Source organism: Scyliorhinus canicula, chromosome 10 (genome assembly GCF_902713615.1).
Source record: "Scyliorhinus canicula chromosome 10, sScyCan1.1, whole genome shotgun sequence".
NCBI lineage: Eukaryota > Metazoa > Chordata > Chondrichthyes > Carcharhiniformes > Scyliorhinidae > Scyliorhinus > Scyliorhinus canicula.
The window spans coordinates 113,383,393-113,406,045 of record NC_052155.1 but is presented as its reverse complement, the minus strand read 5'-3'; the positions used below and the strand labels follow the sequence as shown (position 1 = coordinate 113,406,045).

General features: G+C 49.9%; 1 protein-coding gene across 5 annotated transcripts in view; it reads left to right on the top strand.

Annotated features, from left to right (window-relative positions):
• eya1 (EYA transcriptional coactivator and phosphatase 1) overlaps positions 1 to 22,653 on the top strand; it is a 365,193-nt gene that overhangs the window by 124,895 nt on the left and 217,645 nt on the right. For all 5 annotated transcript variants that reach the window (XM_038809594.1, XM_038809593.1, XM_038809597.1 and 2 more), the window contains exon 5: positions 16,284 to 16,361. In XM_038809594.1, the coding sequence (XP_038665522.1) occupies positions 16,284 to 16,361 (78 nt within the window). The remainder of the gene's footprint in view (positions 1 to 16,283; positions 16,362 to 22,653) is intronic.

Sequence of the window (22,653 nt, the reverse complement as noted above, 5' to 3'; positions counted from 1 at the left end):
AAAGCCACTTATGTTTTACTTGCACTGACAGAGCTTTGCTACATTAAAAAAATTGTTTCACGCATTGAAAAGTTGTGCAGGTTTTAATGTAAAAAAAATGCTGCTTGCTACTTCCACTTGGAAGCGCAGTGCTAATTATTTTTTTCCAGAAGACTGACAATTATTTTTAAAAATCTAAGTACTGTAGTCATAGTGAAGGTTTACATTGCCAAAGGCTGGGTCACAAACCTGCAGCTATGTCAGAAAATTAAGGTAGCAAAACATAATTCACTGGCACCCGTGCCTGACATTTTGGCCTGCCTCCTTCACTGCTTGAAAAGAAAGAAGTTTCCACTCCCTTCTTTTAAAATCCTGGTAAAGTCACTGTATTAGAAATTGGTTGGTGCCTGAGAATAGTCATGCCTTTGACAAGTTTAACTGGCATCGGTTGTATTTATAGTGCGACACAAAATATGTTTGGTTACATCTAGCTTTCCATTTTAGGTGATCAGCTGTGATTCATTTTTAAAATAAATATTCTTGTTTAAAAACACAGTGGAGGGTAAAAAGTTGTGCTGCACCACATTAGTATTTCACAGATTACACATTTCTATTGATCTTCTCCAACCACTAACATAAAACGGTGCTGACCTATTTGAGATAAACTTTGTTTTGACCTATTTGAGATAATCATAATAGCAAAAGATTTTGGACCAGTACATTAACATACTTATGATTGATATTACACAGCACAATCTTAAGTCATAAACTTTTGAAATATAAATTTAGGGTACCCAATTCTCTCCCCCCAATTTTGGGGCAATTTATTTTGGCCAATCCCACCTGCCCTGCACAATTTTGGGTTGTGGGGGAGAGACCCACGTAGACACGGGAAGAATGTGCAAACTCCACACAGACAGTACCCGGGGCCAGGATCGAACCAGGGCCTCCGCTCTGTGAGGCAGCAGCTCTGTGAGGCAGCAGTGCTAACCATTATGCCGCCATGATGCCCCACGATCGCAAGTCATGAAGAGTGACCGAGTGAACACAATTTATGCTGACAGATCGTTTTAAACATTACGGACGGGATTCTCCGACACCCCGCCGGGTGGGAGAATCGCCGGGGGTCAGTGTGAATCCCGCCCCCGCCATCCTCCTAATTCTCCCACCCACCAAAAACTACCCCGACGTGAGTTACGCTGCCCGCCTCGGAGAATGGCGGGGTCCGGCGTGACTCAGTGGACCCCGGAGCTGACCGAAATCTCTGGCCCGAGATGGGCCGAAGTCCCGCCCGTTCTTTGCCAGTCCGTCCGACGTAAATTAGAGTAGGTCCCTTACCGGCAGATCCTGGCGGCGCGGGCGGGCTCCGGGGTTCCTGGGGGGGAACTGGCCCTGGGAGGTTCCCCACGGTGGCCTGGCCCGCAGTCGGGGCCCACTGATCCGCGGGCGGGCCTGTGCCGTGGGGGCACTCTGTTCCGCACCGGAGGCCGTGGTCCTCCGTCATTCCCGGTGCGGAAGCAAATCCCTCTGCGCATGCGTGGGGATGATGCCAGCACGCGCTGGCGCTCCTGTGCATGCACCGACTCGCGCCGGCCACCGGAGGCCCTTCGGCGCCGGTTGGCTTGGCGCCAAGCCCCTTTCCCACCGGCTGGCGGGGTGCCAACCACTCTGGGGCAGGCCTAGCCCCTGAAGGTGAGGAGGGCTGCCCGCGCCGGAGTGGTTCACGCCACTCCGTCCCGCCGGGGATGGGTGAATCCCGCCTTATATTGCTGATTTTGAGAAACTATTCTTAGACTGTAAACTGAGTTCGATTTCTAGATTGCAATTATATCTGCAATTACAAGAATGAATGAGATCCATTTGAGTTTCTAAATTTTGTGATTTTTACAATGGTAATCAGTAAAGCTTGTATCTAGGAGTTGCAGTCCAGTTTAGTTCTTGTGTAAATGCAGCCCAATTCTAAAACAACACCTTCAGATGTTGCAATTAAGAGTAAGGATTCAAGGGGTGGCACACGGTGCAGTGGTTGGCACTGGGACCACGGCGCTGAGGACCCGGGTTTGAATCCCGCCCCTGGCTCACTGTCCGTGTGGAGTTTGCACGTTCTCCCCGTGTCTGCGTACCCCCACAACCCAAAGATGTGCAGGGTAGGTGGATTGGCTTTGCTAAAATTGCCCCTTAATTGGAAATAAAATAAAATTGGGTACTCTAAATTTATTTTAAAAAAAGAATTGTTATTGAACAAATTACCATGAGATCCTTTTATGTGCGTCTGGACAGCAGATTCCTCTGTTAACTGTTGAGCCATTTAATAATGTTATTTAAATGTGCAAGGAAGAAACTCTTTGCTTTAAGTTAATCATTTTGTTCATTAAAGCAAAGCCGAAGTGGAAACTAATAATATTTCAACTGTTTTTATCAGTGTTAGAATATCATCTGGTGCACTTGTAATATTTCCTAAATAACCAAATGCCTAAAATTTAGTTTCATATTTTGTCATACCTATTCCTATAACTATGACTAAAATAATGCAAAACAGTTTGCAGCTGATGGCAGAAAACTTGCACTAGTGAAATACATTTACAAAAAATGAGACCAGAACGGAGTTGCCAGTATTAAATGCATTAATAACTGACGTTTGAGGGAAAGAACTACAGAGTACTAAGTTTATCACACTTATTGACATACAGTATATAAAATTAAGTAAATTGGAAAAAATAATTATTTGTTAAGTTTTTGGTTCGACTTTTTGCTCCTGGACAGGTTTATCCAATATTTATCAATACAATTCAATTAACAACTCCTGACTGGTTTACCTAATGTAGTAAGTAGAGTACCTGTAATACAAATTTAATACTGATGCAAGAAGAGTGGACTTATAATTGACTTCCTAAAATTACTATCAGAAAAGTTACTGTGGGCCCTCCCTTCGGCAGCATATATACTAGAAATGTTACTGTAGGGAGAAAATTCAGACAGGGTGGTATGTTAGACATTATTTTGTGCTTGCAATGTTTTAGCATCCACCTGATATTTCACAAGAAATAGTGATGGAGCAGGTCAGGCCATTCCGCCATTCAGTTACAATCACTACTGATCTAGGGTTTCACTCCATTTTCCTGCCTGCTCTCCATATCCCTTAATTCCCTGAGAGAATCCAAAATCTACCTATCTCAGCTTTAAAGGTATTCAATGATGGAGCATCCATAATCCACGGGTGGAGAAATCTAAAGATTTACAACCCTTCGAGTGAAGTCGTTTCTCCTAATCTCAGTCTTAAATGATTCCCCAATCGATGGAAACAGTCTCTCCACATCTACTCTATCAAGCCATTTCAGAAGTTTGTATGTGTCAATGATGTCACCTTTCAATCTTCTAAATGCCGGAGATTATAAGCCCAATTCGCTTAGCCTCTCATAGGACAAATCATAGAATCTCTACAGTGCAGAAGGAGGCCATTCGACCTATCGAGTCTGCACCGAACATTTGAAAGCTCGCCCTACCTAGGTCCACTTCCCCACCCCATCCTCATAAGCCCACCGAACCTTGCGGGCAATTTAGCATAGACAATTTCTTAATTTTAGCATAGACAATCCACCTAAACTGCTTCTATTTGGACTGTGAGAGGAAATCCACGCAGACATGGAGAGAACATACAAACTCCAGAGTCACCCAAGGCTGGAATCGAGTCCCTGCCACTGTGAGGTAGCAGTGTTATTCACTGTGTCACCGTATCCCAGGGAACAATCTAGTGAATCTTTGCTGTAGTACTTCCAGTGAAATATATCCTTCCTTAAATGTGGAGACCAAAACTGTACACAGTATTCCAAATGTGGTCTCAACAAAACCCTGTACAACTGGAGCAAGATTCCTTTATTCTTGTACTCCAATCCCCTTGCAATAAAGGTCCACATGCCATTTTTTCCCTCACTCCTTTCTGTATGCTAACTTACTGATGCCTTGTGCAAGCACACCATGTCTCTTTGAATATTAATACTTCCAAGTTTCACACATTAAAAAAAAATTCTGCCTTTCTATTCTTAGGACCAAAGTGAACAAACTCACATTTCTCGACCACATACTCCATCTGCCATCTGTTGGCTACTCACTTAATGTACCGATATCTCTTGTCCTCGTCGCAGCTTACCCTTCCACCTATCATTTGGTCTATTTACCCAATTAACTTTTGCTAGTTCTAACCTCATACCAATATAAGTGGCATAGAATTTGAAGATATTATGAACATTATTTCCCCGAGGATTTTTTACTACAACAACTAGTTAACCCTGTTTCATTACACAATACAATTCAACAATCTACTGGCCGCATTGCGCCAGGTATGAAATCTAGCGGGCTTGTTTTATAGCGAGAGAGGCCGAAATCGGGAACCACGCTGGGCGCCAATCAGTTTCCAATCTAACTGACCCGCTCCCGTTGGGGAGATCAGGATCCCATGGCGAGAAAGAAGTAATCATCAATTAAGATCAATCTCCATCTCATTAATGGCCTAGGATGATCTAACCGCCTACCCAGCGGTCACGTGGACGCCGTTTAGTACACTTATTTAAAAACGCGAAGCTAGCGCAATGGCTGCTGTGGGGATTCGAGGAAGTGAGTAGCCATCTTGGAAATCGGGCAGTCTGCCTGTGAGCAGCTGGGCCGCTGCCCAAGTGCTCGAGGGAGGCGGGCAAGACCCTGTGAGTGGGTGGGCTCGGTCGGGGGTTGGTCTGCTATCTTTGGGGTTGGCCACTAGGTTGGGAGGCAAGGGGGCCCAGCGCCCGTAGGTCCAGCATGCCACCCCCGGGCGGGGATCATATATACCCATAGTCGGGGCAGCTCCAGCTGCTGCTTGTCTCTTCCAGTGAACGCCCCCAGGACAGAGACCCGTCCATGATGCTATGGTGAAGGTCACTTTAAACCCCCGCTGACCCTGGCGGTCGCTGGCTGCACAGCTGAAGGCTATTGCTGATGGGAATTGGCAATGTGAGCACCACAGCTCCCAAGTGGATTGCTGTGGGTAGTCGTGCCATGACACAGGCAGTTGGTACTGCCTGGTATCCCAATCAAGTTGTGGGTCCTGGACATTTACCCTGATTCTGGAGGTACCAACACCACAGAGACAGTGGCCAACATTTGAACACACAAGAGCTGGGCCTCAGCACTGGGGACATCCCTGCGACCAGAGGGTGGGTGGGTGGACTGGGGAGGGAACCAGCACCCGCTCAAGAAAATGTTTCCAGCTGGTGTCTGGGGTACAGGGACTGTGGTCCGGCACCCAGTGGCCACTGTTGCGGCCAAGGGTGCACATGCAGGGCATGTTGGATGGCACCCTGAGGGATGGCAGGGTCTGTGAGGGAGGGGGAGGCTTGGGGGTTCCAAGGGTACCAGGGTGGAAGCCAAAGCTCCAATTCCTTACAGATATTACATTATGGATGATATCTTGGACCCCAAGGGAGTTGCCCACATGGCGGTGTTGGCAATCCAGGCAGCGAGAGGCCAGAGAAGGTGGAGACAGCAGTGTGGACTGAGACTTGAAGTGGCAGCCCATGTGCAGGACCCCTCCAACATACGAAGGACCCGGCCGCTACTCAAGATGGGGACGGATCCAGAGGGAGTGGCCAGCGACAGCACAAGGTGTTCATGAGTCACTAATCCTTCGAACAGATGACGAATGGCACGTGTCCCAGGAGACTTTGCCTCAACAAGGGGACGGTGCAGCACCTGTAACCATGTCCTCGTGGACTTGGCACCACATGAAGGAGGAGGATAACCGCTCCTGGTGGCCATTAAGGTCACTGCAGCCTGAACTTCTACGCTTTGGTATCATTCCAGGGCTTGAGCGGGGACTTGAGCAGCATATCCCAACCAACAACCCACAAGTGCAACAGGGCATCCGACTACACAAACTTTGACCTGGACTAAGCCCACCAAGATGCCTGGAGAGCAGGATTCTCCGCCATTGCCGGATGTCCATGTCCAGGGGCTAATAGATGGCATATATAATGCCTTGAGTGCACCGTGCGGTCCAGGAGTGCCCTTCATCAACAGGAGTGGTTCCCCTCCCTAAACATCAACTTATGTGCACCGATCATGCAGATATGTGAACGCTTCCCTGGAAATGTGCATGGCAGCTACATCCTGGGCAGTCAGAGGTCCACGGCATCTTGGTGGCTAAGGGTACCCGCTTAGCACCTGGCAAATTATGACAGTACGGAGGTCAGTGACCGATGCGGAGACCCAATATAAGGAGGCCCATGTGGCCACCTGGGCTGTCATTGTACGGTGCATCGGACTGATTAAGGTGGTTCCAGGACTTCTGGTGGCGGCTATGGAGGAGTAGGTCGCACATTTGGTGGCTCCCGCTCGGGTCGGAACTTTGGACCTTTTTCCTCGATTTTGTTTGTCGGATCTGAAGCGGAAAATCGATGTTGGATGCAATTGTGACGAGGAATCCTACATTAGTGCATGGAGAGGCGGACCAGGAGTGCTTGCAAAGCAATAAATAGGTGAACGGAGAAGGCTTGGGCTGAGGCTGCGATGGGAGAAAGCATGGCGGACGACCGGAGTTGTGGCTCGATGACCCAGCGGTCGACGGAGCAGCTGATGCAGTTCATACAGGACGGCTTTGCCAAATAGAAACAGGAATGCTTGGACCCGATTAAGGAATTGATTGCGCGGCTGGGACCCAGACTGGATGCTCAAGATCAGGCGATCCAGAAAGTGGAGAAGACACTGACTGGGCAGAAGGAGCACCAAGCTGCAGTGGAGTTGGAGGTGGGGATGCTGAGAGACCAACAGAAAAGGCTCCAGGAGAAGGTGGAGGATCTAGAGAGCAGGTCCCGCCGGCAGAACTTGAGAATCGTGGGTCTCCCGGAGGGATCCGAAGGAACGGACGCTGGGGCATACATAGCGGGTATGTTCGAGGGGGAGGGGACGTTACTGGGGGAGGGGACGTTCACCCGACCCTTGGAGGTGTACAGGGCGCACAGAGCGCTAGCGAGGAAGCTGCATGTAGGTGACCCCCGAGAGCAATGGTGGTGAGATTTCACAGGTACCTGGACAAGGAGTACATTCTATGGTGGGCCAGGCAGACGCGGAGCTGCAAATGGGAGAATAGCGTCCTGCGTATATATCAGGATCTGAGCGCGGACGTGGCCAGGAGAAGAGCAGGGTTCAATCAGATAAAATCAACCCTTTTTAAGAAGAAGGTAAAGTTTGGACTGCTGTATCCGGCCTGTCTTTGGGTCACTCACTAAGAGCAGCATTTCTACTTCGAGTCATCCGAGGAAGTGATGGACTTCACTAGAAGGAAAGGGCTGGTAGTGGACTGAGGAGTTTGGACTGAACTTTGTTGCAGAGTTCATGTTTTTAAAGAAAAAAAGTTTTTGTTTTTTGGACGTTACTTGTAATGCCTTCTGTCTTGATTTGGTGTCTGCAGATGAGCTGTGTGAGTTAGAATTTGCATTTGCGCTAATGGGGATGGAGGTGTGAATGGTATGTTGGATCTTCTTTTTGATTTTCTTTTGAGCAATTGGGTTGGGATTGTTTTCGTTTGCATATGTGTGAGTCCGAGCAAGGGGGAGGGGGGAGGGAACAATAGGTGGGAAAATGTCTGGCGCCATCAAGCTAGCTGGACGGGCTAGTTCACAGAAGCGAAGTAGGGGGTGAGCAGATGTTATGCTTGTTGAAGGGGGCTGTGTGTATAGTGCTGTTACTGGGGGTGGAGGGGGGTGGGAATGTTCCATTGACGGGGGAGGGACTTTTGTTGTGGGATAACAGGGAGGTTGGGGACGGAGGCTGCTGGGGGGGGGGTGAGCCTGCGGATGCGTGGAGGCGAGGGCTGGAGACTGGCCCAAGAAAAGTGAAGGCTGGGGTGGGGTGGGGGGGGGGGGCGAGAAGCCCCCCAATCAGGCTGATCACATGGAACGTAAGAGGGCTAAATGGGCCGGTTAAGAGGGCACGCATGCTCGCGCATTTGAGGGGACTGAAGGCGGACGTGGCAATGTTGAAGGCTAAGGAAGGGATGGGTTGGACAGGTTTTCCAATCGGGGTTGGACTCTAAGACTAGGGGGGTCGCGATCCTGATTAATAAGTGAGTGTCATTCGAAGTGGGAAGAATAGTTGCGGATGTGGGGGGTCGGTACATATTGGTCAGTGGGAAGCTGGAGAAGCTTCCGGTGGTACTCGTGAATGTGTATGCACCGAATTGGGATGATGTGGAGTCCATAAGGAGGATGCTGGGGAAGATCCCGGACCTGGATTCGCATAAACTGGTCATGGGGGGGGGGGGGGGGGGATTTCAACACAGTCATTAACCCAGGGCTGGACCGGTCTAGCTCAAGGACAGGCAGAGTGCCGGCAATGGCAAAGGAGCTACATGGGTTATGGAGCAGATGGGGGGTGGGGGGGGGGGGGGGGGGGGTGGACCCATGGAGGTCTGGGCTGCCGGGAGTGAAGGAGTTTTCCTTCTACGAGCACGTGCATAAAGTGTACTTCCGGATTGACTTTTATATCCTGAATAGGGCTTTACTGACGGGGATAGTGGACACTGAGTATTCAGCGATCACGATCTTGGATCATGCCCCACACAGGGTTGACCTACAGGTAAGCAAGGAGGGTAGCCAGTGCCCACACTGGAGGCTCGATGTGGGACTTTTAGCTGATGAGGAGGTGTGTGGGTGGCTGACGAAATATATCCAGAACTATCTGGAAGTCAACGACACGGGGGAAGTTTTGGCTGCAGTGGTCTGGGGGGCGCTGATCCGGTGGTTTGAGGGAAGATAATCTCTGTACGGGCCCACAGGGAGAAGGTAGACAGAGCAGAGATGGACCGACTGATAAAAGAAATACTTCAGGTCGACAGGAGGTCTGCGGAGACCCAGAGACAGGGCTTTGAAGGGAACGACGGAGGCTACAGGCAGAGTTTGACTTGTTAACTACAGGGAAGGCGGTGGAGCAGCTGAGGAAGGCGAGGGGAGGCGATCTATGAATATGGGGAGAAGGCCAGTAGAATGCTTGCGCAGCAGCTTAGAAAGCGGGAGGCGGCCAGGGAGATTGGGAAAGTAAGGGACAGGAATGGGAACCTGGTCGGAGATGCAGCTGGGGTCAGTAAGGCGTTCAAGGAATTCTACAGCAGGCTGTATGAGTCGGAACCCCCAGTTGGGCCGGAGGGGATGAGGCAATTCTTTTGGAGGCTGAAGGTTCCAAAGGTTGACGAAGGGCTGGGGGCCCCGATCGGGTTGGAAGAGATAGCAGAAGGGCTGAAGGCCATGCAGTTGCGTAAAGCCCCGGGACTGGATAGGTACCCTGTGGAGTTTTACAAAACGTTCTCTGGGATACTGGGGTCACTGCTGATGAGGACATTTAATGAGGCAAGGGAGAGAGGGGGGCTTCCCACGACGATGTCACAGGCCACTATCTCATTGATCCTGAAGCGGGACAAGGACCCGGAGCTATGCGGGTCCCACAGACCGATCTTCCCACTAAATGTAGACGCCAAATTGTTCGCTTAGATCTTGTCCTCAAGGATTGAAGACTGCGTTCTGGATGTGATTGGGGAGGACCAGAGGGGAGGCTTTTGGCGGCCAATGTAAGAAGGCTGTTGAATGTAATTATGATGCCCTCAGAGGGTAGGGACATAGAGGTAGTGGTCGCAATGGACGCAGAGAAGACATTCGACTGGGTGGAATGGGATTATCTTTGGGAGGTACTGGGGCGGTTTGGATTTGGGCGGGGCTTCGTTGACTGGGTCAGGCTGCTGTATCATGCACCCTTGGCAAGTGTTCGGACGAAACGTCTGGCATCGGGCTACTTTAGGCTGCACCGGGGGACGAGGCAGGGATGCCCCCTCTCCCTGCTGTTGTTTGCACTGGCCATAGAACCGCTGCCTCAAGGGGCTGGAAGGGGCTGGTCCATGGGGGGGGTGGGGGGGTGGAACACAGAGTCCCACTATACGCGGATGACCTGCTCTTATATCTGTCGGACCCATTGGAAGGGATGGAAGAAATTATGGCGATTTTTAGGGATTTTGGCCGGTTTTCGGGTTACATGTTGAACATGGGGAAAAGTGAGATGTTTGCGATCCAGGCAAGGGGACAGGAGAGGAGACGGGAAGAACTGCCGATTAGAGTTGTGGAAGGTAGCTTCCGTTATTTAGGCATCCAGGTGGTGCGGGAATGGGAACGGCTGCCCGACTAGTAGACCAAATGAAGGAGGATTTTCGGAGGTGGGACGTGCTCCCGCTGTCACTGGCTGGGAGGGTACAGACAGTGAAAATGACGGTTCTTCCGAGATTCCTGTTTGTGTTTCAGTGCCTCTCCATCTTTATTCCTCGGTCCTTTTTTAAACGGGTCAACAAGGTGATCTCGGGATTTGTATGGCCGGGTAAAACCCCGCAAGTTAGAATGGGCATGCTGGACCACAGCCGGGGGGGGGGGGGGGGGGGGGGGAGGGGGCGGGGGGGGGGGGGGGGGGAGGGCGGGCTGGCACTCCCGAACTTTAGTCAATATTACTGGGCGGCGAATATAGCCATGATTAGGAAGTGGGTGGTTGGGGGGGGGTCGATGTGGAGCAAGTAGAGGTGGCATCATGTAAGGGCACTAGTTTGAGGGCATGGTAACGCCACCTCTGCCGTTCCCGCCGGCACGCTACTCCACCAGCCCCTTTGGTGGTGGCGGCCCTGAGAGTCTGGGGGCAATGGAGGAGACATGTGGGAGCAGAGAGAGCATCGGTCTGGTCTCCAATTTGCAAGAATCACGGTTTGCCTCAGGGAGGTTAGATGGAGGGTTCCGGAGATGGCAGAGAGCAGGGATCGCGAGGATGGGAGATCTGTTTATAGAGGGGAGCTTTCCCAGCCTGAGGGAACTGGAGGAGAAATTTGAACTGACGGGAGGGATTGAATTTAGGTACCTACAGGTGCGGGATTTCCTACACAGGCAGGTCTCAACCTTCCCGCTCCTACCACCAAGGGGGATACAGGACAGGATAGTTTCCAGAGTGTGGGTGGGAGAAGGGAGGGTTTCGGACATTTATAAGGAACTTATGGGGTTAGAGGAAACGCAGACCAAGGAGCTGAAACACAAATGGAAAGAGGGGTTAGGAGGAGAGATAGAGGATGGTCTCTGGGAGGATGCGTTGAGTAGGGTCAACGCGTCCGCAACATGTGCCAGGATCAGCCTGATACAGTTTAAGGTCGTTCACCGGGCCCACATGACGGTGGCCCAGATGAGCAGGTTCTTTGGGGTAGAAGACACGTGCGCAAAATGTGCGGGAGGACCAGCGAACCATGTCCATAAGTTCTGGCCATGCCTGAAGCTCAGGGGATTCTGGCTGGGGTTTGCGGATGTCACGTCCACGGTGTTGAAAACAAGGGTGGCGCTGAGTCCAGAGGTGGCGATTTTCGGGGTGTCGGAAGACCCGGGATTCCAGGAGGAGAAAGAGGCAGACGTTCTGTCCTTTGCCTCTCTGGTAGCCCAGAGACGGATATTATTAGCTTGAAGGGACTCAAAGCCCTCGAAGTCAGAGACCTGGCTAACTGACATGGCTAGCCTTCTCTGTCTGTTCGCCTTGAGAGGGTCAATGTTAGGGTTCGCCCGGAGGTCGACTACTTTAGGAAAAATTAACCGTCAGCAGAAGAGGGCGGGTTGGTTGGGGGCTGTGGGGTTAGTTCAGTTTAGAGTAGGGGATTGGAAAAGGAGGCACCTGTGAGAGAAGCAGATGGCTTTTGCACTATGTTTATATTTGTATGAACACTGTTTCTTCTGTTACTGTTGTAAAACCATAAATACCTCAATAAAATGTTTATATAAAAAAAAGAGGTGGTTCCGATGCCTCGACCACTCTGGTGCACTGCAGTACACCCCCCCCCAAAGAGGTCACCCGCTTTGTGGTGGTCTGCTCTGCCCTCTGCAACCTGGCACAGCAACGGGGCAATGTGCTGGGGGTGGAGGAGGAGGAACATGCAGCCATCGCCAAGGACGAACCGAGCCAGGGGTGCTGGGAGACGAGCCCGGGGAGGACCCTGGGTCACTTAGCACATAACTGGGCCTCAGCTAGGTCCTGGGATCCAGCGGACCTCCAACTGCTGTCTCCCCCAGATGATCCTGCCCCACCTGATGCGCATCAGCAACTGTGTGCTTCTCACCAGATTGTGCCCCAGAGCCTGTCCACTAATGTCGCCCACCGTGGTTGGTGTCTCTGCGCTGGTGGAGGGTGGGGATGACAGCTATGATGCAATGATGGTGGCATCCTCGGAACTCGCATCCTCGGTGTTCTCATGGGAGTCTGGGAGGATGGATGGGGGTGGGGGGATTGGGGGGTGGCCCCAGATGGACCAGTCATTCAAATGGTGATTCTGCGGGAAAATGGACATGTGTTCAGTGAGAGGGAAGGATCATCATCCAGGCATGAACAACTCATGTGACAGGTTCTCTGGGTGGTGGCTGGTGGATAATCACTTCTTCGGTGGTGGCTAATCTCTGTGTCAGTGACCAATCTGTCCTTGATCACCCCTGTGGCCTGTTCCTTGTATGGGGTGAGGAGGGTTGAGGAGTGCCGGGTCATCGAGGGGGGTGATGGAGTAGTAGGCGGAACCGGTGCCAGGGAGTCGATAACAACTCATCCTTGCGGAGGTCGTTCTGCATTTTGTGGCACTGGATGGCAGTCCTCCTTGTCAGACTCGCTGCACTGAAGGCTGTTAATACTGCCTCTCAGGCGGCACTGACTGCTCTGTGGCTGACCCTCCGAGCCCCTCGGGGGCAGGGTACCCCATCTGGACTCAGCCGTGTGCATCAGTCTGGCCAGGTTGGCATCTCTGAATCGTGGTGGTGGTCTGCGTGGTGGTATGGCTGTGTTCTGTCTGGGGTTTGCTCTGCCGGATAGGTTTAAGTGCTGTTCCTCCTCGTTAACAGGGAGCTGCCGGGCAGAGTCCTAGCGAATCAGCTATTGGGACAGTCATTTGCAGCATGAAGCCCGTGGGGCATCATTAATAATCTTTATTGTCACAAGTAGGCTTACAAGAACACTGCACTGAAGTTACTGTGAAAATTCCCTAGTCGCTACATTCCAGCGTCTGTTCGTGTACACAGAGGGAGAATTCAGAATGTCCAAATTACCTCACAGCACGGCTTTTGGGACTTGTGGAAAGAAACCGGAGCACCCGGAGGAAACCCACGCAAACACGGGGAGAACGTTTAGACTCCGCACAGACAGTGACCCAAGCAAGAATCGAACTTGGGACCCTGGTGCTGTGAAGCAACCGTGCTAACCACTGTGCTACCGTGCTGTCATTCAGTGCCCTAATTAAAGTTAGATACCCGTGACGGCCTCACCGGGTTGACTGTCAGGAATCATCTGGCATTTCCCGCTCGCTACCACACTGTTTCTGTTAGATCGCACCCAAGATCTAAGATAACTTTATCCCAAGTCTGTACTTCAATGTATTGCTCCAATAAATTGTTGCAAAAACATTCTACTAACTCATCATCCAGACCACTCTTGCTATGTTGATTGTCCAAGTCTACAAGAAGATTAACGTCCCCAACAATGATCATATTACCTTTGTTAAAAACTCTGATAATTTCTTATTCAATGCTCTACCCAATGACATTACTACTGTTGGGGGGCCAATAGACCACACCCACAAATGTTTTCTGACTCTTACTATTCATCCATTTTGTTTCTATTTCATGATCTTCTGAGGTCATATCCTTTCTCACTATTGTCCTTCTGTCATCTTTGACTATCGGGTCACCCTTTGCCATTCTGTCTGTCTGTCCTAAATGTTGTGTAACCTGGAATATTTGCTTCTCACCCTTGATCAACTTGTAAATGTGCCTCTGTAATGGTGACTGAATCTAATAATTTGCCTCTTTTTGTGTCACTTGTTTATCCATCTTATTGCGGATGATTCAAATAAAGAACCTTTAATTTCAATTTTCTATTTCTATTCGATGCAATGTTCTTATTTGCTGATGAAAATGTTTGTTAAACTCTCTGTCCCTTCATGACCCACTCTGCTTATCTTTATCCATGTCCTTGTCCTGTTATGACATCTCTATCTCTCTCTATTCATTTAAGCTCCCTTTGGCCGAGCAGCCCCCCCCCCCCCCCCCCCCCCCCCCTATTTTGCTTTAAAGCCCTGTCCATAGCCTTAGTTATATAACTGCCTCCCAGCCAGGTTCAAGAGGAGCTCTTCCCAGGGGAATAGCTCAGTCTTTCCTGTGTAGATGCCAGTACCCCATGTAGTAAAGCCCTGTCTTCCCACATCATTCTTTCAGCCATGCATTTAATTCTCCAGTCTGTTTTACTCTATGCCAATTTATGTGTGATTCAGGTAACAATCCAGAGATGATTACCTTTATGTTCTGCATTTTAATTTGGTCTCTAGCTTCTCAAATTTTCTTAGACAGAATTGTGATTTTCTGCCATGTCATTGGACTCCTCCAGCCAATAGCAGATGTCCTTAAGCCTGACACTGGGCAGGCAACACAGCCTACTTAGCTACCTATTGTGGCTGCAGAGCCTGATATCCATGCCCCTGACTATACTGTCTCCTATCACTAAAACATTTCTCTTCATTCACCTGAATGGCACCTTTACCAAGGTGCCATAGTTAGTCTGCTCACCCACCTTGCAGTCCTTTTCATCCAAACAGTTAGCAAGAACCTTGTTCCTTTTGGACAAAATCTGGGGCTAAAGCTCTTCCATCGCTAAGTTTCCCTTACCTGCCCAACTTGCAGTTACAGCCTTCTGTCCCTGTCCATTAACCAACTCGAGATCTGCTTAACCTAAGGGGAGTAACTTGCTCCTGGAAACAAAAGGTCTCATTAACTCCCCCCCCCCCCCCCCCCCCCCCCCCACTCTGAGCATCACAATGTCTATAACTCACTCCAGCTCAGCAACTTTGAGCCAAAGTTGCCTAAGAAGCTGCAAACCTTTCTGCAGATCTGGTTGACCGGGATTGCATTGCATCCCACAGACCCTCACATGCTGTGAGCCAAATCCAGCAAATAATTACCACATAGGACCTGCAACTTTCTTCTAGTTTAGGGTGGAAGTTATGAGGTCTGACACAAAGAGACTTCTGCTTTCTATCTGCATAGCAGCCTGATTCTGTGAGAGAGCTCTGCTTTGCAGCTGGACATGGTTATGAATGGGCTGTAGTCTACTAGCCTCCAATTTGCTTAACAAAATATCTGTTTCACCCTGCTACCAGGCTAACCTGCATCTCACATGTCCTCAGTGCAGCTAAATTCCTATTAGATCCTTTTTTATCCAATTATTTACTTTTCATTTAATTTCAACTTCCCAACATTACAACTGCTTACCTTAGATCAAATAACTCAGGAAAGACCAGAAATGAACTTGGGACATGCCTTGTTTGTTGTAGATAGATGTTACCTTTATGAATTTTTGACCAGCCACAGACTTGGCCAGACAGAGACTTGGACCATGTTGAGGCTCGGAACATATTAACATACAGCCAGCTGGTTGTGAGCAGAAAGTAAGGCCAGTTCAGTCCAAAGTGGCAAATAGGATCCTACCTAGAACCCCAATTTGTATATCAAATGGGTCTATCACCACATTCAGGCAGGCTTACCAGTCTTCCAGCAGTGTACAGTGAGCTAATTCATAGGTTGCCAGTTTGGGTTGCTATTGTCCCTTTCCCACCCTGCAGTTGGTCTGAAATTCGTCCTTTCAAGTTCAATACTACACCATGTTGATGATTTGGCCACTAAACCATCATGGGAATTATTTATAGTTTTAAAATAGAAAGTGCTGCCATTGCCTATGAAACTTTGAAATCTAATGCTTTAAACATTTAAAATCGCAGGACAGAAGATGACTATTTGTTCCATCCGTTAGTGCCAGCACTTTCTGCTTCCGTACCTCTTACATACCACTTCCACCTTGCATTGCTTTAAACATTATGGGCTCGATCTACTGGCTGTTCACCCCGGTGGGATACTCTGGTCCCATGCCGGCGTGCGGGTTTCCTGCAACAAGGGGTGCAGTCACCAAGGAAATCCTGTTGACCATGGCGGGGTCAGTAAATCCCACTGGTGGGCTACTTACACTGTCGAAAAACGCACGGCAGATTGGTCGGTAAATCCCACCCTATGTTCGAAATATGTGAAATGAACATGCAATCTAATATCTCATTGTTTATAAATGGGAAAATACTTTGGCTGCCTGGTTAATACTCATTTTTAAAATTAATATAAGATATAATTTTAGTTTTCTGTGAATATCAGTGTTCTTCATCAAATTGTTGTCATAGCTTCATTTTTCTTGTTGCTTTTCAGTTAAAACCGAACCAATGAGCAACAGTGATATTGCCACAACGTCAACAGATGGATCTTTAGAGAATTTCTCAGGTGCAGGTAAGAAGGCACAAAATGTTTAACGAAGATCATGGCCACCTGCATATCAGGCAAAACCACTGAGCCAGCAGATAAAGGATAAGGGGCGGGATTCTCCCCTACCCGGCGGGGCGGGGGGTCCTGGCGTAGCGGAGTGGCGCCAACCACTCCGGCGTCGGGCCTCCCCAAAGGTGCGGAATTCTCTGCACCTTTAGGGGTCAAGCCCTCACATTGAGGGGCTAGGCCTGTGCCACACCGACTGGCACCCAAACCGGCTCCAGCGGCCTTTGACGCCCGGCGCCGAGGCTGGCCGAAAGACCTTCGCGAGTTGGCGCATGCGCCGGTGCGTCAGCTGCCGCCGATGTCACTACCGGCGCATGCCGCTGGGGGATTCTCTTCCGCCTCTGCCATGGTGGAGGCCGTGGCGGCGGCGGAAAAAAAAGAGTGCCCCCGCAGCACTGGCCCGCCCGCCAATCGGTGGGCCCCGATCGCGGGCCTGGCCACCGTGGGGGCACCCCCCGGGGTGTGATGCCCGCGCTCCCCCAGGACCCCGGGGGTCCGCTCCCGCCGACGATCCCGCCGCCACCAGAGGTGGTTCAAACCACGGCGGCGGGAGAGGCCTCCCAGCGGCGGGACTTCGGCCCATCGCGGGCCGGAGAAAGGCAAAATAGTTACTGTGAAAAGTCCCTCGTCGCCACATTCCGGCGCCTGTTCAGGGAGGTTGGTATGGGAATTGAACCCGCGCTGCTAGCTGCCTTGGTCTGCTTTAAAAGCCAGCTATTTAGCCCTGTGCTAATCCAGCCCCAACTTGCTGAGCTGAAACTGAGAAACTTGGGCGAAATTCTCCGACCCCCCGCAGGGTTGGAGAATCGCCCGGGACCGCCGGAAATCCACCCCCGCCGTGGCAGAAATTCTCCGCCACCCGGGAATTGGCGGGGGCAGGAAACACCACCCACCGATCGGCGAGCCCCCTGCGGCGATTCTCCGACCAAGGCAGCTAGCAGCGCGGATTCAATTCCTGTACCAACCTCCCCGAACAGGCGCCGGAATGTGGCGACGAGGAACTTTTCACAGTAACTTCATTGAAGCTTACTTGTGACAATAAGCGATTTTCATTTCATTTCATTTCAAGCAGGCCCTTAGGCAAATTCGACTGAATTGTTGATGAAAAAAGGACAAAGTTTCATTAGTGATGCCAGTAACCAGCCCCATATTGTCCTTCTGACTGAGTTTGATTGTTTCCACCTTTCTCTATTCCAAAAAGAACATGGAATGATTTACGTAATTTAAAAAGTTGCGTATCCACTTTATAGATGGCAAAAACTATTTTGCCTTTCTCTAATTTTGTATAATTCTGCACCTCACAAAGATATTCAGAAATATAATTTGTAGATTCGCTTTTGTATTTTGTTATTAGAAGATTTACATTCAGTTGTAGAACATGAAGCCCAAATGTTCAGTTTAAAAATTATGAGTAAAGTCTAGAGCACAATTTTTCATTCAACAGTTTGCCCAATGTTACAGAATAAAGGAATTGTCACAGAAGAATTTTGTTTGTTGTTTCTGCAAAACTATACATCTTCTTACCTGCTTTGAGACACTTGTATCCAGACTTCTCTGTTGGTGATTGGTGTCTCCACCATAGGAAACAACAGGACCATAGCTTTGAGTTGGCCTGACATCCACTCTGGCATGCCTCTCCCGTCTCAAATATGCAATAAGATTTTTTTTAACTGTACAAAATATGGCAGTTTTGAACAAAAATATAATCCATCTGGACTTTACTGCTGCTATAACTATTGAAAGAAAATTTATTTTGATGAAATTACCAAATAACATCTGGATTGTTTGCAATAGAATTTTGTTGTTGATGTCAATAAGGATGTTGGTGAAAATTTTCCTAATTGTTCAGTGGATTAATGCACCAAGTCCATGATTAAACCAGAGATAAATAGGCTGAGTTTTATGGGTATCAAAGAAGTCCTGCAGCTAGGGCAGAAAGTGGGTCATGAGCCTATGTAGATGTGCTCTGGACTGAGGAAGTGATTTTACCGCCAACAGCCTTTTCACCAATGTCTTTTCACCAACGTCCACTTAATTATGCCTGCTGTCCCTCAGCGCTGCCAGCCTAATCAAAGGGCTGACAGCTTGGCAGCTGTAACAGCACCACTGGCAGCAGTGGCTACTGCTGAGTTTGCAGAGAATCAGAGATGGCACCCCCATATTGAGGCACCCTTGCAGAATGGGTAAGGATGTTTTTTATTGCACCAAGCACAGGCAGACCTGACTGTCTCAGACCATTGATGGGGTTAACCTACCATTGGCAGCACTTGAGCTGAGGGGATTCTCAGGGGGTCCCTTTGTGGGCCATGGAGCAGCTGGAAAGGAAGGTTTCGACCCACTGGGAGGCAATTTAATCTACTTGCTGGTTACCCATGCTGCCGGGGCCCAACTGGTAAAATGCCAGTGGGATTGTATAGTGGCCTCAATTAGCCACTTAATTAAATTAATTGGCCGCATGCCGCTGGTCGGCACGCGGAAGTGCCACTCCTGTTGCTGCTTCTGGGAATATTCTGCGGTGGCGAGAAGGTGTCAGGCATCCTTCCTGGTACCGTTTATTTGACTGGTTTATTTTCTGAACCCTCCCATCCCCCACCTTGTCTCCAGAGGATATTCGGGCTGCTGATCTCAACCAGGAAGCAGTTCAGATGCTGAATGGATTCAGTGCATTGGTTTGGGGAAGAGAAAAATCAACCAGGATTTCTGGTCCTGAGTTTATTCTGCTGAATTATCCATTTATATGGACATCAAATTGAAGACAAATCAGGCTTGGCTATCAATCAGGTAACCGTCGACAACATGGTCGGGATTCTCTGACCCCGTGCCGGGTCGGAGAATCGCCGGCGGGCCATGCGAATTGCGCCATGCCACCTCGGCGCCGGCACGCGATTCTCCAATGGCGCCAGTGAGGCTGGAGCGGCGCCGGTCGTGGCCGGCCTGCCAATTCTGCAGCCCGAATGGGCCGAGCGGCTGTAAGAAAAGAGTCGAGTCCCGCCGGCGCCATTCTAACCTGCTCTGAGCCGGCGGGACCTCGGCGTTGAAGGGTCAGATGGCGGCCTGTAAGGGGGGGCGGGGGTGTCTGACCCCAGGGGGGGCGTCCGATGTGGCCTGGCCAGCCTCTGTGGCTGGGGGCCTCCTTTCCTACGCGCCGGCCCCTGTAGTCCTGCGCCATATTGCGTCGGGGCCGGTGTGTTGAAGGAGGCCACTGCGCATGCGCGCGTTGTCGCTGGCACCACTGCGCATGTCCTTGTTGGCGCCGGCGCAACTGCACATGCGCGTATCCCGCGGCGCACAGTTTGCGCCGGGATCGGCAACTGGAGCAGCGCGAACCGCTCCAGCACCGTGCTGGCTCCCTGTAGGGGCCAGAATTAGTCCTGGGAGCGGCCCATTCATGCTGTTGTAAAATGCGATGGCATTTACGACGGCATGGACACTCTGCTGCGGGATTGGAGAATCCCGCCCCATATCTCAGCACACTGTTTTTCAAACTTTTTTTTGCCGGCCTTTGTAAACCATGTCAGCCGACCTTCATGCTCACTTACCTTTGCGTCACACTCCATGTTCACTTACCTTTAATGTGAAAAGAAACTTGCTTGGCCCTCATGATCTCACTTGTATCAGGTTCAAAGGAGGAGAGTGCAATGCACCATCAGGTGCAGACTTCAGCCAGTTCCTTTGTCTGTCTTCATCTTTATGAAAACGGAAAATCCAATCTCACACATGTAGGTCATCGTGAAGGGCAATAGGAACAAAATACTTCTTTTACTCATCACTGAATACTCCTAGGAGTTGCTGCTCCACAATGCTGACAGCCTCATGGGGTTTGGTGTGCTTTTAATGTGGTATCACCGGTCAGCTACAACAGCATAGTATTTTAATTTGGAGTCAGCTGAAAGTTGATAACTGACTCTGGGGTCTCAAACTCAAAAGGAATTTTTCACCCTCCACTTCTGTTTCAAAACCTGAAATGTCTCCTCTCATTTGCCAGTACTTCACTGCATATAACACACATGGGTTTTGCATCCTTATTTGCATTGGCACAATTGACAAAGCCATACCTCAAGAAATAATCTTTATACTGCTTGTTCTTGAGTTAAGTTTATTCTTTGTAGGCAGTTAACCAGAGGCCCTGGATAGAGCTAAAACTATCACGGATGTGTCCTACCCTGGACTCTCCAGGGCAGCTCTCCAGCAGATTCTGTTGTAATAGCCTGTCCTGTAGGTGCATTGCCTACTTGAGCCTCTGGCTGTCTCTTAATTTTCAGAAAACCATCCCTCTCCACAATCCTCTTGCCTTGCTGGCTAGGAAATGGAAGCAAGTCTCCTCTGTGATTTGGCCGCAAAAGCACGGAGCAGCCGTTGGGCGATTCTCCCTCGATTGGGATCACCACGGGAATAGTGCGACTGATCGCTCCGATACCTTCTCAACACCTGCCCATAACCCACTGGCGGGGTCGTGACCTGCACTTTGAAAAACCCTGGGTTGGATTCTCCACTCCCCGACGCATTCGGCAAGGGGACGGAGAATCCTCGATGACGCCAAATCGGGGGCGCCGCCACTTTCGCGATGCTTTGCCCCCTGAAAAGCAGCGTATTCTAGGAGTACGCCACGTATCCACGGCCTCAAGCCGTTGTCTGAGGCCCGCCCCGCGATGCTCCATTCCCGACAGGTCGAGTTCCCGGCGGCGTGGGACATGTGTGGTCTCACCCCTCGTAAACTTGGCATGGTGGCTGCGGACTCAGTCCAGCGCTGCCACAGTCGCGGGAGGGCCGATCCAGGGGCAGGGGGGTTTTCATTCGGGGCTGGCGGCACTGTGGGCGGGCAGTCCGGGGCGCGCGAGCAGCTGAAATGGGGTACTACTTTTGCCATCCAGGTCCGCGGGCTGAGTCCGCCATGAAACACGGCACAGCCTCTGCCGTGCGCATGTGTGGTCAGACCCCATTTGTAGTATTGTGAGCAGTTTGGGCCCCATATCTAAGGAAGGATGTGTTGGCCTTGGAAAGGGTTCAGAGGAGGTTCACAAGAATGATCCCTGGAATGAAGAACTTGTCGTATGAGGAACGGTTGAGAACTCTGGGTCTGTACTCGTTGGAGTTTAGAAGGATGAGGGGAGACCTTATTGAAACTTACAGGATACTGCGAGGCCTGGATAGAGTGGACGTGGAGAGGATGTTTCCACTTGTAGGAGAAACTAGAACCAGAGGACACAATCTCAGACAGAAGGGACGATCCTTTAAAACAGAGATGAGGAGGAATTTCTTCAGCCAGAGGATGGTGAATCTGTGGAACACTTTGCCGCAGAAGGTTGTGGAGGCCAAATCACTGAGTGTCTTTAAGACAGATAGATAGATCCTTGATCAATAAGGGGACCAGGGGTTATGAAGGCAGGAGAATGGGGATGAGAAAATATCAGCCATGATTGAATGCGGAGCAAACTCAATGGGCCGAGTGGTCTAATTCTGCTCCTATGTCTTATGGTCTTATGGACCCGGAAATGCTCAGGGCCATATCGGCAGCTAGAGCTGAGAGCTCTAGCTGCCGATATGGCCCTGAGCATTCCCTGCTAGCCCCCAGCAAAACAGTGAATCGGTGGCCGCTTTGCACCATTTTCCTGATGTAAAAGATCACCATTTTCAAGCCGGCGTGGGGACTTAGTCTCCCAAACGGAGAATTCAGCCCCCTGTCTTAGCAAATACATGAAGATGGGCCACTAATGTGATTTATGACAGGGCGTGGTAGTCAAAGACTAATATCTACTATGGAACTGTAGCCTTGCAAGAATTGGTGCCCAGAAAAGGGGCTGCAATTTCAGAGGAATATAAATATTAATCCATATTAGTACTGTCAGATATACATTGGGAATACTGTAAAACCTAGTGTATTTCATTGTTTTGTGAATAATCCTTATACATTAGATCTGACACGTGAAATTGTTAACTATCCAGGAAACATGAAAAGCTTCCATAACTGGAGAATTTCTCTCAGAATTTGTTGCCTGAATTTTTCCTCTTTCTTCAACCATAAGACTGTTTGGAATTAAGATTTAACAATTATCCAGTTGTAATACTGCTGCCAGATCAGATGTCGTCTTTTGCTATGTTCCCATTGTCACTTTAAATGGGTGATTTTATTTCATAGTCCGGAATATTTGGAAGGTTAAAACAATTATCCTTATATTAAAAATAAAGTTGGGAAATGCAGAGATTGAGACTAATTACATATATCAACTGGAAGCAACAACCAATAGCCTTC